Genomic DNA, 17,689 nt, shown 5'->3' with positions numbered 1-17,689 from the left:
CCTATCTCGGAGGTATTCCAACACTTTATTACCATATTAGAAAAGGTAATTCTAAGGCTTTTAAAATTCATTAATCTAAAAGGCTAAGTAATTTGTACTTTACTCAAGTAAATAACTTTTACTTTAACTATGTTGATTTTTGCAATTTTAATTACAAAGCTAGTTCTCTTTATGAAGGATCTGCCACCCCTCAAAACTTAGATTACCTGTGGAATTTTATACAGAATTAAAATTTGTACAGAATGCTGGAAAGGGTTCCAGTATTTTAATTCTTTCACTTTTACAAGTAAAACAAAAGAACTTCTAATGATAATAAAGAAATCATTTTAGAGATAGTAAATGTCATTGGATTTGATTTTATAAATTTTTTACTCAACTTTCTTAGTCTTATAAAAATTAATTTAACGTATGTTCAGACTATAAAACAGAAGGAAAAGAGTACCTAAAAGGATTTAAAATGATGTGAGTCATCAGATGTTAAGGGGGGAGAAATGAAGTAGGAAATGAGATCAGGTAAATGTTAACGTTAAAAAAAAAAAAATAGAAATGTTGATAAGATAATGGCTCCGATATCTGAAAGGAATCTAAAACAGAAAAGGAAGCATTGCACTTAGACCACATGAGAAGGGGAAATGTTTTGCATACTTCAGGTCAAGAGGCAAAATTCTAAGGTTCTGGAAAAGTAACATATTAGTCCAATAATTTATGGTTCACTGCTTACCCTAACTGTTCCACTAAAATTATTTCCTATAACTTAGGCTTTGGATAAAAATTTTAGATAGTTGTTTTTTAAAGATTTTTTTTTGTCTGGCCTTTTGCCTAGGAATTAAATAATCATGAATTATAATTTAAAATCAAGTACTCATAACCTCTGATTGAAATTTTCAGTTGAAACTTGCCAGGGTATTGATGATAACACGTAAAAAAAAAACACACACACACATCAAAAAGACTCACATAAGGAAAAAACAAGGTTACTCACCTCTGGAAAAGTTCTACACTTCAAGGGCTGCTAAAATGTCTATTCTTAGAATTATTAATATCTATAATTCTTGAGGTTTAACTTTTAGGAAGCCTACCTGAAATACTTAAACGACTTTAAAGCTATGATACTGCTAAAGAGCATGTGATTTAGTCCCCCAAATTAACCACACACACACACACACACACACACACACACACACACACACAGAGGTAAAGAAGATGAAACAAGCTTATCTACTTTATTACTATCTGGGCTATTATTACTCATAAGTAAAAAAATTTACCATGGGGCAAATATGAATGGTAATATGTAAAAGAGCAAAGTTTGGTTTTTTAGAAGATTAGCAGGTCTTTAGAAGTACTAACGACTTCTAAAACTTTTTAGGAACTGGTTCTCTCCTTTGCCTTTTGATTTTACAGCTTTAATGAGAGCATTTATGAAAAACTCATAGTCAGCATCACTGTGGTGAAAGACTGAAAGCTTTTCTCCTAAATGTAGGAACAGGATAAGAACACCTGCTTTCTCAAAACACTGCTATTCAACATTTTACTAGAACTCCTACTAAGCAAGAGACTGAAATAAAAGGCATCCAAATTGAAGACATCCAAAAGAAGAAGCAAAATTATCTCTATTTGCAGGAAAAGCTCACAGAAACCACAAAAATACCCTCATACTTTCCATTTTCAAAACTTACCACGTAGCTACTACAGTAATCAAAACAGTGTGGAACAGGAATAGGGTTTAATATAAAGACCAACGGAACAGAACTTAAGAGTCCAGAAATAAAGCCAAACATCTACAGCCAATTGATTTTCAACAATGGTGTCATGACCATTCAGTAGGGAAACAATTTTCTCTTTCACAAATGGTGCTAGGACAACTGGATAATCAATCACCTGAAAAGAATAAAGTTGGACCCCTGCCTTACTCTATATACAAACAACAACAACAACAACAACAACAACAAAAATCCCACCCCCCCAAACAAAACTTAAAATGGATCAATAACCTAAATATAAGAGTTATTGCTATAAAAATACTAGAAGAAAACTTATAATCAGGTAACTATTCCTGACTTCAGATTTGGCAATGGATTCTTAAATTTACATACGAAACACAAGCAGCGACAACAACAAAAATAGATAAATCAGACTTCACGAAAATGAAAAACATTTGCCCAACAAAGGACATTATCAAGAATGTGGAAAGACAACCTACAGGATGAGAGAAAATACCTACCTGTCATATATTTGATATGAATTTAATATCCAGAATTGTAAGAACTCTTACAACTCAAAAAATAAATAATGCAATTAAAAAATGGGCAAAGGACTTGAAAGAACACACTAGAAGCTAATAACATTTATTGCATGTGGAATGGTGGCTTGGGGACAAGTATAAGAGTTTTTGTTGTATATCTTTTTATATTTAAAAGGTGTTAAACCATGGAATAACCCTTCAATTGCAATACTTTTTCAAAAATATAGATTTAAGGAACTAAGGTAAAATATTAAATAAAAGTAATCCAATATCAAAGAATAAAATGAAATAAAAGTTTTCTCCTTTTATGGCCTGGGACTGGTTTCAAAGCAAACCAAGACATATTTCATTATTTACCAATTCAATTTTGAGGGAATATAACTTTGGTATATTATAAATAATAAATTTTCTGATAAAATAGAATAAGGTACAAATAATTAAATAAATGATCGAGTCTTCACGAAATTATAAATATGTATTTTCTAAATATAAAAAACTTAAAATAAGCCAGAAAAGTAAACATCATACCATGAATAAAATACACATGTGTATATGTATATGTATGTGTATATATGTTTATACATATATTTATATATATACTGTATCTGATTACTGATGATGCAAATTTAAAAACACTTCATGCAGTCCAGACAGGTTTTAGTGGTAGAGTCTTTTATGATAAAAAAAATAAAGAAAGGAAATTAAATTAAAAAGCTTATACTGCATTTCATAACAATTAGGTTTCTGGGATATTTTAAAGATTATGTTAAGAAAACATAGTAAGAGGGATGCAAACATTAATGCATTGCATGGATTATGTTACAAGCTAAAAAATAAAAAGGAGCTCAAACACCATTCTGCCAGGCAGAACTGCAAAACAGTCTGAAATTGGACACTGATCCTTCAAGACAGAAAATTTTCTATATTTATTAATATCTCACTACTGTATTTAAATAATAGGTAAAAGCATCAGTAAGAAAAGTCATTTTTATTTTTTTTAAATTAAAAATGCCTACCAGAATTAAAATTTTTAAAGCTCTACATATGTTTTCTTGAAGATCAGTACAAATTTCTTGTGCTAAACAGATAATTAAGGATAAGCTTTATGTGGGTTTTGCCAATGCATTGTGTACCTATCATACTGTAGGTCCCATGAATTATGATTGAAATCAGTGGTAAATTTAAGAAGATAACAGAAGAAAGTTATTAATGATACATTCTAAAATATTCTTATTCTAGTTTTTGTAAGAAATTTTGTGAACTGATAATTGATTTCATAAACTGAATAATTCAAATAAATAATTAAATTTATTTGCAAATAAATCATCCGGTGTTATTCAAACAACTTTTGATTAATCTTTTATTGGCTAAATATAACTGTAAGAAAGAACTTTCTACACTATGGCTTATAACATAGGCTATGTGTATTAGGATATATTTGCTATGGTATTATGGATATTTAAAACATCTATCAATAACAGGTTAGCCAAAGAAAAAGAAAAAAGATACTTTCAAAAGTTATTATAATCAATATTACAACTATCCTATCATCATCAGTGTGATTACTGCCAAACAAATACAACAAAACTAACATTTGTAATAGGTAATTATAAGTACATTTAAAAAGAGTTACATTTTTAGTTCCTGTTAATTTTTCATACAGAGTGTCTATTTCTGGAGACATATCTAGCAAATCACATCAAGAACAGAGAGAAATTATTTAACTGGTAATGTGAAAGACAGTGTTCACAGCACATAAATGGACCTACAGTAATAGTTAGTGTTGCACAAGCTAGTGATGCTTTAAGCAAAATGGAACAACGTGAACACCATGCAGTTTTACTGAACTCACCTGACAGAGGTGTAAAACCATTCTCTAGGAGCAGAGATGCATGCACAAAAGTAAGAATATGATTGCAAGTAATAGACTTTAACAAAATAAAAACATAAGACTAAACTTCAAAATGACAAAAAATGGACAACACGATGAGATCACTGTAATGAAAGACTTCTGTGTGTCTTACCTCTCTCTTTGCTAACAGCACGTTAGGAACAATGTGTGGTAGGCAGCGTCCCAGCATTAACATGACACTTTTCTCACTGTCTGCAATCCGAGACACCTGGAAAACCAAAGAATTAATAAATGATGAAGAGGAGAGTTGTGCGGGATGGTACCTATAGTTCATGCTTTAGACCCCGACACCTCTCTGCTCCAAATACACATCCAAAATTATACCTTACAATGATGATGAAAACAACAACTGTGTTCCCAAACAGGACAAACATTTCTGTAGGCTAGAAGTGGATTCAAAACATCTGTAAGAAGCAAGGGTGAAACCTAGGAGGCCTACAATGCCTCAATTCTGGGAGCAAGTAGGGATAACAGGATGGGGGCAGCTTCAATAGCTTTTCTTTTGCTCTTGAAAAGATGCTCACAAAGCTACAATCTCTGGCTCAGGAGATCGTTTGTATGATGAAGCTGCATGCAAGGGGAGGCCAAAGAAGCCCGACCCAGTCTTACAAGAGGATTGCCAGAACTGCGTTCAAACCATCCTCTAGCTTTTTCATATTCTCAATGACATTGTGGGGCAGAAGCCCAGGAGAGGTCAAGTGGAGTCAACCATAAAACAGCTAGAAGGGGAGGAGTGAGTATAAAGATAGGAGAAAAAAATAAAATAAAATTATCTCTCAAGATGAGTCTGAAATAACAACTACAAAGCACTTGAGGAAAACTAGTCTGAGAGTTAAGAAACTCAGTAATTAAAGACAATTACTCCTAATGAAATAAAAATAATGGAATGATCTAAAAACAATTGAAATATAAACAATATGTACACTTAAGTTGGTTTTCTGAATTATATTAAAGAGAGGCATATAACCATATGTTAGTAGACATAACAAATTAAAAATAGGCCGCAAAAAGTCACCTTAATACCAAACAAAGCTTTAATCCAAAGAGTAGAAATAATCAACTATCTTCCTTAAAAGTTAAAAATTTTAGAAACAATTTCTTAGAGCATTATTTTAAATAAAACATTTTATTTGAAATAGAGTATTATCACAGATGTTTTTGGATGAGACACTATGAAGAAACCGAATGTTTTAAGAAAGTTGAAGAATATCTGGTATAATTTACCTCTGATCCTAAACGACTATCTGCCGACATGCGACAAAAAGAGAGCAGTGCTTGGTGGAAAGCAGGAGACAATTTCCTAGAAGAAAAGAGTGGATGAAAAGGGGACGATACTCAACAGTCACACAGGCATCCAAAGACAAAGTAAGTTACATGTTACCACTCCCATTCCTGCATTAATCCCGACCCCTGAGTGTTAACTAGATTTCTCAGCCACCATTGACTTGAAGGGCATCTCACTGCAGAATGATACAGGGGACGAAATGCAGTAATAGCTGATGTTAAGGTAGCTTGATGTTACGTGAATAAACGGCCCAGAGATGATGTGGATCAAACCTGAAGTGGCACTTGCAGGTCAATGACTATAGAAAGTATTTGCAAAATCTGAAATGAGGACTTTTTTCTCCTCCTTTCTCATAGTCCCAGAAAGGTAAACAGTGATGCAAAGGTTGATCTGGCATAATGCTGAGAGGAATTAAACTTTTGCAAATTTATGTAATGACAATGATAAACCTTAATATTAGGAATCCACATAAAAGAAGTAAGATTTAAGATAAGTAAAGGAGAGGCTCATTCGATATTCATGGCATATTTTAAAGAAAGTATTTTTGTAATTGAAAATATTTGCCTATTTATTTTTCTATACAACATTGGTGTCTATGTAGTAGTATTTGTACAATTATGATTTGTTCCTTATGTGTTCAATCTACGAAGAAAAGAGATAACACCAAAAGTTATGCAATAAGTTATTTCATGTAAACCACAAAGTGGCACCGAGTAATTCCTAGGATTATAGAGTGAGCTTGTTTGCTCGTTTATATTTCCCTTCCCACATTCTTTTACTGGAGGGAGGCAGAATCCATGCAACTGCCCAGGCCGGAAACCTCAAATCAGCCTTTATACTTCCCTTTCTTTTAACCTCAATTTTGCTAACTACCTTGCAAATCTATCCACTTTTTTCCAGCACAGGACAGGCCACATTTTTAACTTGAATTTTTCCAGTATATAACCTGTAAGTCTCCTTTCCTCCAGTCTTGCTACCCCCCAACTACCTCTACTACAGAGAGTACTCTTTCTAAGACTTAGACACCATCATGCGCCAACTCTCCAAAATGAGAGAGCTTACACAACTCAGCCTTTGCTTAACTAATTCTCCACCTTCATCTCCTGTCAGTCTTCTCACTTGCATTCTTTGCTTAAATCTTAGTAAATTCTTTTTAGTTCCCCAAGTGCATGCATGGTGTTCTCCTAGCACAGGCTGTCCTCTCTTAGTGGGGACACTCTTCCCCTTATCTCTTTGCCTGGTTAACTCCCACTTAATTGTCAGGTCTCAGGTTAGAGAACATTTCTTCCTGAAACCTTTCCTGATGACTAGGTCAGGTACACTGAGAGTGTGTTCCCAGAGCAAGGTGAACTTCTCTTACATTACCACCTTTCATACTTTATTATTGTTAGTCTCTCTCATACTGCAAGGTTTGTGACTGAAGGGATTCCTATATGTTTTATTTACTATAATAATATTCCTGTTAACACTGCCTGGCATGTAGTTGGGAGCTAAAAAAATTGGCTGAACAAATTTAACAATCATCTTCCTTCACAAAGTGGCTTTGGAATACGAAAGGATAACATGGAAGTACTCCTAAATGCTAAACGCTGTTATGGTTGAATTTCATAACAGATTTTTATGACTATATCTTATTCATATTAGAATAAATGCACTTTAAGAACTAGGCCACATCTATTTCAATTTTTATAAGCTCCATAATAGCTAAAGAAAAAACATACCTAGTAGGTACAAAAAGTTGTTATTCATTAGTGGAAATATTTGCTTAAAAAAAATTCAAATACTTCTCACTAATAATGAGTTCCTATAAGTCTAAAACAAATTAGGCATACTTTCCTCTTACATCCAACACTGGGTATAACATTCCTGTTTAACAGGAGGAGGAAGCATGACTTTGTGGCCACAAAGCCCAACAAGATATTTGTGAGGATCAAGTGAGTTAGTATACATAAAATGTTTAGAACTGTGCCAGACATATTAAAAAGAACTCAGTAAATATTTCTTTCTTAAAATTATTTACATTATAAAATAAAATTTTAATTGTATTTTGTCTCCTTGGCACTAAAAAACATGATCGCAAAGGGCAGGGACCATGCTGAGTTCAATCACTGCGACCCCATAAAAATGAAATAAATGAATTAAGAGACTATTAATGATACATTATTAGTAATGGAAGCAGACGCAGAAAAAAGGACTAAGAGCAGAAACTGTTCTTTATCACAGGCAACTACGCAGAACCAAAATCTCTTCTGAGTCTGACAACTGAAGAACAGAGAAAAGGTAAAAAGCACAGCATCAAGTGTTTGCAGCACATGGTAACATACATGTTATTTATGGGTTTAAATACTCAGCTAAGACAGAACCTATGCCATTTATGGTTTATGCCTTTTAATTTAACTTAGCAATTACTTTGTGATTTTTTTCGTGACATGTGACTTTGCTACGTGTTAACCCCAAAGTAAAAATTCATATCTCTGGTCTGTAGAAGCAGATCAGATAAGAACTGAAGCTCTCCCAGTGTGACGAAGCACTAAATAGGTGAAAGAAGTATTCCAAAATATAGGATGCACACTAACCTATTGGGTTTATCAAAATGGACTGTGTTTTTCCTCGATGGAGAAGAAGAAGGCATTTCTTCTCTTTCTCTCCTGGGTAAAGAGTTTGGGACAGTCTCTTTAGGAGTAGTGGAATCAACCTCGTCTGATTCCGAAAGATGGATATCCTTGTTTTTTCCCTCGTCTGAATTATTTATAACTGGATTCTGTCCACTGTCTTCAGAGTCTTTGTGAAGAGACTGATCTAAAGAAGGTTGAACAGAGTCACAAACTACTGGGACGGCAAAGTGTTCACTTTTGAGAAAGTCCATTTCACTGTAGAACGAAAGAAAAATTATCAGACATTAATTGTTTTTAAAAAACTTTGGCAATAACATAAACCTCATAATGGGTTAATGCCTTTAAAGTTTAAAATATTCATAGAAAATGGCCTGACTGGTTAATCTTTTCTGTAGCATATACAGTGATGCTTCATATACCTTAAGTGTAGCTACAAACTTTTACCAAAGAAGAATAAAATTGGCCTTTATAAACTCTGCCCTGGATTAGTACTTAACTTTCATTTCTTCATTGCACGATGAAGATAATTTCATCTAACCCACAGGATTAGTCTAAGAATTAAATAAAATAATAAATGAGAAATATGCTTAATATTAATGTGAAAGAGTTATTTTATTCATATTGACAGGACTGAGGGGGAGTAAAAATACTTATTCTTAGGTTCTAAGATATAATTGTAAGATCACTATGATGGTTTAATAACTTTTTGGGGGGAATAAAAAAGGACATATTAAATATATAAAGCATTATAAGATTTTCTCTCAGAAGCTTTATAATGTGAAAAATTATGTCCGACAACTGAAATGTTATTTTGTGTATTTATATAACCTGCAAAATTTCTTTTAAAAATTTAAGGTTTTTAAAGAAATGATTAAATACTAACCTTTCAAGTCTTCTGATTTGTTCCATCAAAGACCATTTCTCACTATTTAATAAACTAATTTTATCTTCTAATTTCTGTACTAGCAAGGAGTTCTAAAATCAAAACAGGAGAAAAAGAGAAACTCAAGATCTCATCGTACGCTTTTATATATCTTAAAATATTTGGGGGTGGCTTGACTAGTTAGGTAATACCTCTTACCTCTACAGTCTGAGGAGTTCCAAGAGGTGGAGGAAGGTTGCCTAAAATCGGTGTGAGGGCCTCTAATTCATCTTCTTCTACTCCGCTGGCCACATCCACAAGGTCTTTTCCTGTCACCTGATGATTTCCAAAATCTCGGTAGAGTTGCAGTAAGTCTGGAGGTTTTGGAATGTTTAACCCTACATCATCCCATAGTTCAAAATCCTATAAGATAAAAAATAATTATATAAAAAACAATCTGAGGTAATTTTATCCTGAGTTTCTGAGATTCATTTTATTCCTTATTGCTAATCTTTTTTTATTGCTAATATCTTGAAAACTCAATATAATCATAATTTTGCTATAATGTTAGAGTATATATTCCAGGTATAAGTAAACATCATTCATAAACGTATTTTTACATCTTCCGTGTCCAATATTATTCTTGTAAGTTTCCTGCTATTCTAGGTAAACAGGTGTAACTATCTTTGACGTCAAGATGTTGCACATACAATCTTCTCATTAAATGTCTCAAAAATGTAAGCTATCAACTTTAAAGCTTGTATCAACTTTCAAGATGGTAAAATATGCTTACATATTTGTATTAAGTCATAGAACATGTCTAGATTTAAGAAGTCTTACTCCATAAGTTGTACCTATTATTTATAAGTAAGCTAAGTGATGACATTAACTTTGTTCTTCCTTTTTTATTATTGCAACCTATATACATTTAGTGTACTCTCTGGTGGGTAAGCAAGCAATTTAATCTGCTTGCTTTTTTTTGCTGTAGCTGTTTGATTCTCCTTTATATTAATAAAAAATGCTTCTGGCAACTTCTAGAAACCAATAGTTACTCTTAGATTTGTTGTGTAGGAATCATTCTTGCTAGCTCAATTTGACACAGTTTTATTATTAAAGTACAAAAAGGCATAGCACCTCAAGCATTCTATGGGCAAAGATTTTTAAAAAACTTATAAAGATCGAGTAATCAATCACAGGCAAATACATTGGCCTACCAGTCTCTCTTCCTTTAATACATCAGAACTTAGTACTAATTTGATGTCTTATAATTTGTTTTTAATTTATATTTATTTGACTGTTTTAAATGCAATACTCAATTCTTTATGGGCTCAATGAATGGGAGCAGTTATCACTCAGAGTTAAATCTGAAACAGATATATATATATCTGTCTCCTCTTATTACTGTTACAAATTAATTTGAAACAAGCAGGTTATCTGTGAGATGGGTATAATACTTACCTCTTAGAGTTTTATTAAGGATAAAATAAAATGTACAAGATGTATATTAAATCATTAACATAGTGCTTGGCCCATGAGAATTCAACAAATTTAATCTTTTAAAAAATTATTAAATGAATATTACAGATATTATTCAAATGTCCATTTCTCCATCTACATTCATTCAGTATTTATTAGATATCAACCCTTTGCTTAGAACCAGGGATAAAATACTGTCACCGTTCATGGACTTTCACAGTTAAAAGAGTGGGGACATAGAGAAATAGGTAGAATCTAAATGTCACAGGTATTATGATTGAGAAACTGTTAAGAATTCAGAGACGAGTCAATTTCTGTCTTGGAGTGGCAGTGGTTGGGGGAGGGGGAGTAAGGTAAGGTTTCTGGAAGCTGACGACCTGTGTACTCTCTCAGAAAAGGTTTAAGTACTTAGGGGGCAGATGGCAATGCAAGGACAGGCAAACTAATTATTTCACAGGCAAAGACAAGAATGAACAAAAATGCAAAGCTCTGAAGGAACCAGATATGTTCAGGGAGATGTGAGCCCCTCTGTTTGGCATGATTATAATTAAGAAGTGAAAGGTAATGCTGAAGAGGCTGGTAGAAGAATAAGCTAAGAAGAAAGTCGAGTGGGCATATAAATTTAGAACTGACAAGTTAAAGCAGAAGGTGGAGAGTTAATTGATGTAAAAAACAGGGAGAGAGTAGGAAAGGGGAGACAATAAGGTGAAAAAATAGATTAGTGGGAGAGCAAGACAGTGACAAAGTCCAGGGTAGAGCAGTGGGAGCATGGCAATTTCCTACAGTGGAGGATAGAGCGTCTGGTATTAGATTATGATACCTTCTTGAAAAAGAGAAGAAACAGGGTCCTCAGTGAAAAGATGTTTTATTTAAGGCAAAAAGGACATTCTGAGGAGAAGTTGAAAATATAGAAAGTTTACTTCTGATTAAATAGAAGTTTCAAATAGTGTAATAGAAAGAAAAGATGGGAAGTAAATCGGTCATGGAGGAACTGGCGGAGGGAAGCAAAGAGCAGTATGACAATGAATGCATGCAGATGAAAATACGAGAAAGCTATCAGTGAATATTTATTACGTGCTTTTCATATATAAAGACACAGAGATGAACAAGAGATTCTTTTGGCTTCAAGGAGCTTATAGTCTAGTCGAGGAGAAGAGAGATAATTCGAGGTAATGACCAGTACCATATAGAGGATAAATGAAGATATATGATGGAAAATAAAACAGAGTGAAAAGTCTTACATTTTGGCCTGAGGTTGAATGTGAGAGGAGTGGGGGCTTTAGATATAGCACTAATTTCAGGCCAGTTGAAATAAGCACTAACTGTTCCTATAGTTAAAGAACAGGTTATTGACGAACACTTCCAATGCTTTTCTTTAAAAAAACAACAATAAAAAAGCTTTATTGAGGTATAGTCAATATACGATAAACGAGCTTATTTACAACGTATCGTCTGCTAAATGTTGACATATGTGCACGCCCCTGAATAGATCATCACAATCAAGAAGAGAAACTTGTTCATTCTCAAGTTTTCTTGGACCCCTTTGTCATCCTTCCCTCTATTCCTCACACTCGCCCTGTTGCTAGGCAAATACTGATCTATTTTATTTATATTTCTAGAATTTTATATAAATGGAATCATACAGTAAGTACTCTGTCTGGTTTCTTCCATTCAGATTAATGATTTTCAGATTAGTCCATACCATATCTATCAGTAGTTCATTCCTTTTTATTGCCGAGTAGTATTTTACGGTAAAGATACAAGATTTTTTATCCGATCACCTGTTCTTGGTATTTGGCTGGATTCCCAGGTTTTAGCTATTGTAAATAAAACTGCTATGTATATTGTGTAGGAGCCTTTGATTGGACATATGCTTGCATTTCTTTTCGATTGTAATCTCTAGAAATGGAATGTCAGGTCATATGGATGATGAATGTCTTAACTGTTTAAAGAAACTGACAAAATGTGTTATAAAGTGACTGTATCATTTTACATACCCACCAACAATGATGAGACTTCTAGTTGCTTAACATCCTTTCCAAGACTTGGTACAGTCTTAGTTAGATGCTCTAATTAGTGTGTTGCAGTATTGCGATGTGTGTTCTTTGTCGAAGTATCTGTTTAAATCTCTTTTATCCATTGTTTTAAAAATTAGGTTGTTTTGCTAATATTGAGTTTAGAGAGATCTTAATATATTTTGGATACAAGTCCTTTATCAGATATGTACTTGTAAATGTTTCACTTAATCTATGGCTTATCTTTTCATTTGCTTCACAGTAGCTTTCGAAGAGCAGACTTCCTTAATTTTGATGAGAAAAAATATGTTGAAAAACATCATGCTTTTGGTGTCAAATCTAAAAAATCTTTACTTTTCAGGGTTAAATATATTTTCCCCATGTTTTCTTCTAGAAACCTTATAGCTTTAGAATTTACATTTAAATCTATGATCTACTTGAATTAATTTTTGTATTTGGTGTGATATATGGTTTGAAGTTTGTTTAAGGGCAAGGCTTATGAATATCAAAGTAATTCAGCACCAAATGTTAAAAAAGACTATTCTTTCTGTATGGAATTTACTTAGCATTTCGTCAAATCAAAAGATCATCGATGTCCTGGTAAATCTCTTCATTCTCTATCATGGTCTATCAATTTATTTGTCTATCTTTATGCCAATAAGACTGTCTCAACTACAAAATCTTGAAGTCAGGTACTTCAAAGTCCTCCAACTTTGTCCTTCTTTATTAAAGTTTTTTTTTTTTTTGGCTATAGTGCTAGGTTCTTTTCATTTCCATACAAATTTTGGAATAAACTAATTCATCTCTGAAAAAATGCGGGTGAGGTTTTGACTGAGATTGTACTGAAAATAAAAATCAATTTGGGGAAACCAACACTGACAATATAGAATAATTCTCTGACCTCTGAGCACAATACCTCATTTACGTCTTCTTCAGTTTCTCTCAGCATGTATAAGGGTTTTCAGAGGACAAGCCTTATCTGGTTTATCCTTAAGTATTCCTATTTTTTGATACTCTATAAATACTATTTTAAAATTTCAATTTCTAATTGTTGCTAGCATACAGAAAAACAATTGATTTTTGTTCATCGATCTTGTATCCTACAACCTCACTAAAATAAATTATTAATTTTAGCATCTTTTTTGGATGGTCCATAGGATTTTCTACATATACAATCATGTCATCAGTGAATAAATACATTTTTACTTCTTCCTTTCCAAAAGGTGTGCTTTTTGTTTCTTTCCCTTGCCTTGTATTGGCTAAAATCTTCAGTACAATGTTCAACAGAAGTAGTAAGAGGAGACATCCTTGCTTTCCTCTCCATTCCTAGTTTCTTTAAAGTTTTTATGGAGAAGGAAGGTGCGATTGCGTCAAATGCTTTTTTGCATCTTCTGAGATGATCATATAATTTTTTTACTCTTTTAGTTTCTTAATATGGTGAGTCACAAGGACTGATATTTGATATTAAATCAACCTTATATTCCTTGGATAAACCATTTGGTCATGATGTGTTAGTCTTTTTACATGTTGTTGGATTCGAAATGATAAAGTGTTATGTAGAATTGTTGTATAATATTATGTACAATAACTGAGATAGTAACTGAACTGCCCCCTCCCTTAGAGAACGTCTATTTTTGCTAAATGATCCATGGGATGTTTTATCGACCAATGGAATATATCTGATCTAAAATGATGGTTTCCTGATCTCTACATAATAAACTCTTTGGTATTGACCTTCCTAAGATGCAAGATTCAAATTAATCTATTAGCACTAAAAGTCAAAATATCACAGAGTTGGGAGATGACATTAAAACAAGCCATCATTTTTTTGCTTATAAGATTTTATCAGGAAAACAATGAGGTTCTAAAATTGGCCTCTATCCAAACGAACACAACTTATATTCACTCTCGTTCAAAATATTCTCTTAATTGCTATTATCTATCGTCTTAATTATTACAGTGCTATTAAAAAGGTTTTTAGTTAAACTTTTTATAAGTATACATTAATTTGTACTACCAAGTAAATGTTTAAAGTAAAAACCCAGCATATTCAATAAATACATGGAAATATGAGTAAGTTATATAGTTACTGGGGAGTTGTAAAAAGCTACCTGGAAAGAATGAGAAGTCCTTATGTAAAAAGAAGAAATCTTTAAGTCAGTAGGATACTACACTGGGTAGGTAAGGAAATGTGTTTGATAACCAGAGTTATAGAATTTTACTATATGTATAACTTTAAAAAGTTAAATAAAGTAAATAAAAGAGAAAATAAATACATTGTAAGTTAAAAAGGAAATATATCATTGTTAAAAAAAAGTAACTGTACCTGATCATCATTTTCGTCTGAAAAGGTTATTGATGTAAGCTTGTAGTTATTCTTCAATAAAAATTCATTGACTAAGAAGTTTAGAGCTCTCTTTTCAAGAGGTTTGATTGGCTCCTGGAGGCAAAATAAGATAATAAGACCATAAGGTTCCCTCCTTCAGTATTCATGCTACCATTTTATGTGGAAGACACTTTTAGATCTACCATTCACCCACCTGAATTTCAGGACTTGATTTGTAATTTTTTCGTTCCTGTAAAGGAACTTCATGTTCTGGTGGAAGAAAATATAGATAATATTTTACTATTTTACATTTGAAAACATCTCAGCTACTTCTACATTGTCAAAGTAGAAAAAGTCTCAAAAAAGTTTTATGTACACCACCTGCAGCCTTTGTCAGGTTGGCTCGGAGGGCCTGAATGGTCTCCTTGGCTTTCCGTAGTTCAAACTCCAGGACTGGACAGGGATTTGGAATAAACACACACAGGCATCCAACCAAGAAAAGGGAAACAAAAATAAAAAAATAAAAAGCAAGGATGGGTATGAAAAAAAAATACAATTTGTATTGAAAACAGAAAGCATGCAATCTTTATGAATCTTGTGAACGCATGCAGCAGAGTTGATTTGCAAGCAAACTGGTGAATGTTTTCCATAGTTTTAAATTTCAGGGGACTACTGACAAAATGTTCTAGCTGTCTGACAAGGAATAGCTCTATTTAAAAAACAAAATCTATGGCATACTCTCATCTAGGTAAATAAAAATACTGGTAAGCTGGGTGCTTCCGTTTCACTCAGTCTAGGTAAAAAAATGCAATGAAATGTTTTCAGGTGACAATTTTAGGGGAAAAGATAAAAATTAGATGAACTCCAAGCAAATATACTTAAAGAAAACCTTAGGAATTTAAAAATATATTATCTAGAAAAATGCTATAAATCAATATATACAAATTTTACTGAATATATCTCTTCATTAAGATGTTGAAGGAATATAGTTTAAATATTTAACAAATGGACTACCTATAAATTTTTCTACATACAAGCGTGTTTTCTACAAACAAGCTTAGATATGTTAAACACATATCTAAAAAAAGTTCCTAAGGGTTTATCTTAGTTTTCCTTTAAAGCCAAAGGGTAGAAATAGTTTGTCTTTTAATTTCTAATTAAGTTCATCCTAAAGCAAAGGATTGTGTACAATTCTAAAAGTATAGTTATCTAAGGATATGAAATAAAATTATTTAGAATTTCAAAGTTTCTGATAACTGTTCAAATATAACAAAACTCAGGATATCTCTTTTTACCAGGGTCTGATTATAAGATAGACATTAATATTGGAAACATTTTAATAAGCTTTTTAAAATGTTTCATTATGAGCAAGATTTAACTGTATATATCTTAAATGGAATTTTCTTTAAAATATATAAACACTACTCTAAAATATAAAGAAAGCCATTTCTGTGAAGTAAACCTCTAGAAAAATTAAGTCATCTTTGTCATGACTGGATATTAAAAAATTATTGTATTTAAATAGTTCTGCATAAAGACTAGCAAATTAAATAAGTGTTTTTTTTTCCTGATTGGCTAATAAATAGAAAAAAGAAGATGGTAAATGAGATGTTATCAGAGACAACAAAGCTATAAAAATATATGGAAAAATTAGGATTCACTCAGTTTGCATATTTTCATTAAAAACTTAAGATGTAACTGAATCACCTCTAGTACATGAAGGCCAATTATTTTGATGCACAGAATTTCACTGCAGCAACATGGAAGCACAACTAAAAATCAGATGACATGTATGTTACTAGTTCTTTTTTGGTAGTCAGCAATGCTGATCTGCAAACATTTCTGTGCAACAAAGTTAAAATATTTTTCCCAAAACATAACACTTTTCTGGATGGAAACTCTGAGAGTCTAAGTTTAAAGTTAGACTGCAGAGGTTCAGTGTGTAAGGAAGAGAATACGTTTTTTTTTTTTTATAAATTTCAAAATTATAGGTAATTGATTTTAATTTAAAAATAATTATCTTAAGTAAAATGAGTATATGTTCATGTTTCAGTATCACAATTTACTAAGACATTACAGAACAATTGCAGATCAGAAATGCCTTGCACCAGAAGACAGAAGAATGGGAAAAAAAATGAAAAAATGGCTAAAACACAAACTGTGAAAAACCAAATTCAACTGGTGAAAGTTTAGGTGACCAAGAGCAAAACACTGAATGATCAAGGCACAGAAAGCCAGAAAAACCCATGTCAGACGGCAAGAATTTAGATTTTTATGCACATATACATATACACTGCCAAATGTCATTAGAAGTTACCAATACTTTGAAAAGATAGTGCTTATCAAAATGAATTCACTCTGCTGCATGTTTCTTAATATGTAATATAAACTTTAAAATACAGAGGCATATCTCTAAAGCTATGGCACATCTCTATTAAAGCACACTATAACCGAGTAATTCCAGTTCCGTGAGAGTTTCACAAGAAAGGTCTGAACAGCTGTATTTACACATATATGAATTTGTTTCATCTTTATTGAAAAAAAAAATGACTTAAAGCTTAAAATTAATCACCATGTAAAAAGATAAACTATACCAAACAACCTTCAAGTATTTTTCAAATGTTATAATTCTTCATAAAAATGTTTGAGGACGTGTATGTTTTTAAAAAGCACTGTAGGAACCAGTTATCAATCTGCTCAGTCCACTATCCCAACCCTCTAGCAGCCCGACCCTGCTGAATACAATTTTATTGTAACTAAAGTAACTGCAAATGGATTTATTCTAATAATGCACATTACAAATCTTACAAAAATAATGAATGATTAAGTCAGTACAACCAATTCCAGATTAGTTGAAACAGTTATTTCCCAACCAGGGTCGGATAATCTGGTATAATATCAAAGGTACTTGTGTGCTAAAAGATCATCTCTCCTGACTCGGGAGACATACAAC

At 32.4% G+C, this 17,689-nt stretch overlaps 1 protein-coding gene across 7 annotated transcripts in view; it reads right to left on the bottom strand.

Moving 5' to 3' along the window:
* The window catches only part of RELCH (RAB11 binding and LisH domain, coiled-coil and HEAT repeat containing), a 90,747-nt gene that overhangs the window by 49,686 nt on the left and 23,372 nt on the right, over positions 1 to 17,689 (bottom strand). For all 7 annotated transcript variants that reach the window (XR_004953493.1, XR_004953494.1, XR_004953495.1 and 4 more), the window contains exons 3-10: positions 15,118 to 15,189; positions 14,951 to 15,006; positions 14,737 to 14,850; positions 9,139 to 9,342; positions 8,941 to 9,032; positions 8,019 to 8,312; positions 5,382 to 5,457; positions 4,270 to 4,365 (exon numbers count right to left, since the gene is read on the bottom strand). Coding sequence is in view for 4 of the 7 variants with exons in the window: in XM_036229071.1 (XP_036084964.1) it covers positions 4,270 to 4,365; positions 5,382 to 5,457; positions 8,019 to 8,312; positions 8,941 to 9,032; positions 9,139 to 9,342; positions 14,737 to 14,850; positions 14,951 to 15,006; positions 15,118 to 15,189 (1,004 nt within the window). In the remaining 3 variants the exon portion in view is untranslated. The remainder of the gene's footprint in view (positions 1 to 4,269; positions 4,366 to 5,381; positions 5,458 to 8,018; positions 8,313 to 8,940; positions 9,033 to 9,138; positions 9,343 to 14,736; positions 14,851 to 14,950; positions 15,007 to 15,117; positions 15,190 to 17,689) is intronic.

This window comes from Rousettus aegyptiacus, unplaced genomic scaffold (genome assembly GCF_014176215.1).
Source record: "Rousettus aegyptiacus isolate mRouAeg1 unplaced genomic scaffold, mRouAeg1.p scaffold_m13_p_12, whole genome shotgun sequence".
Taxonomy (NCBI): domain Eukaryota; kingdom Metazoa; phylum Chordata; class Mammalia; order Chiroptera; family Pteropodidae; genus Rousettus; species Rousettus aegyptiacus.
This window is presented reverse-complemented; position numbering and strand designations above follow the sequence as displayed.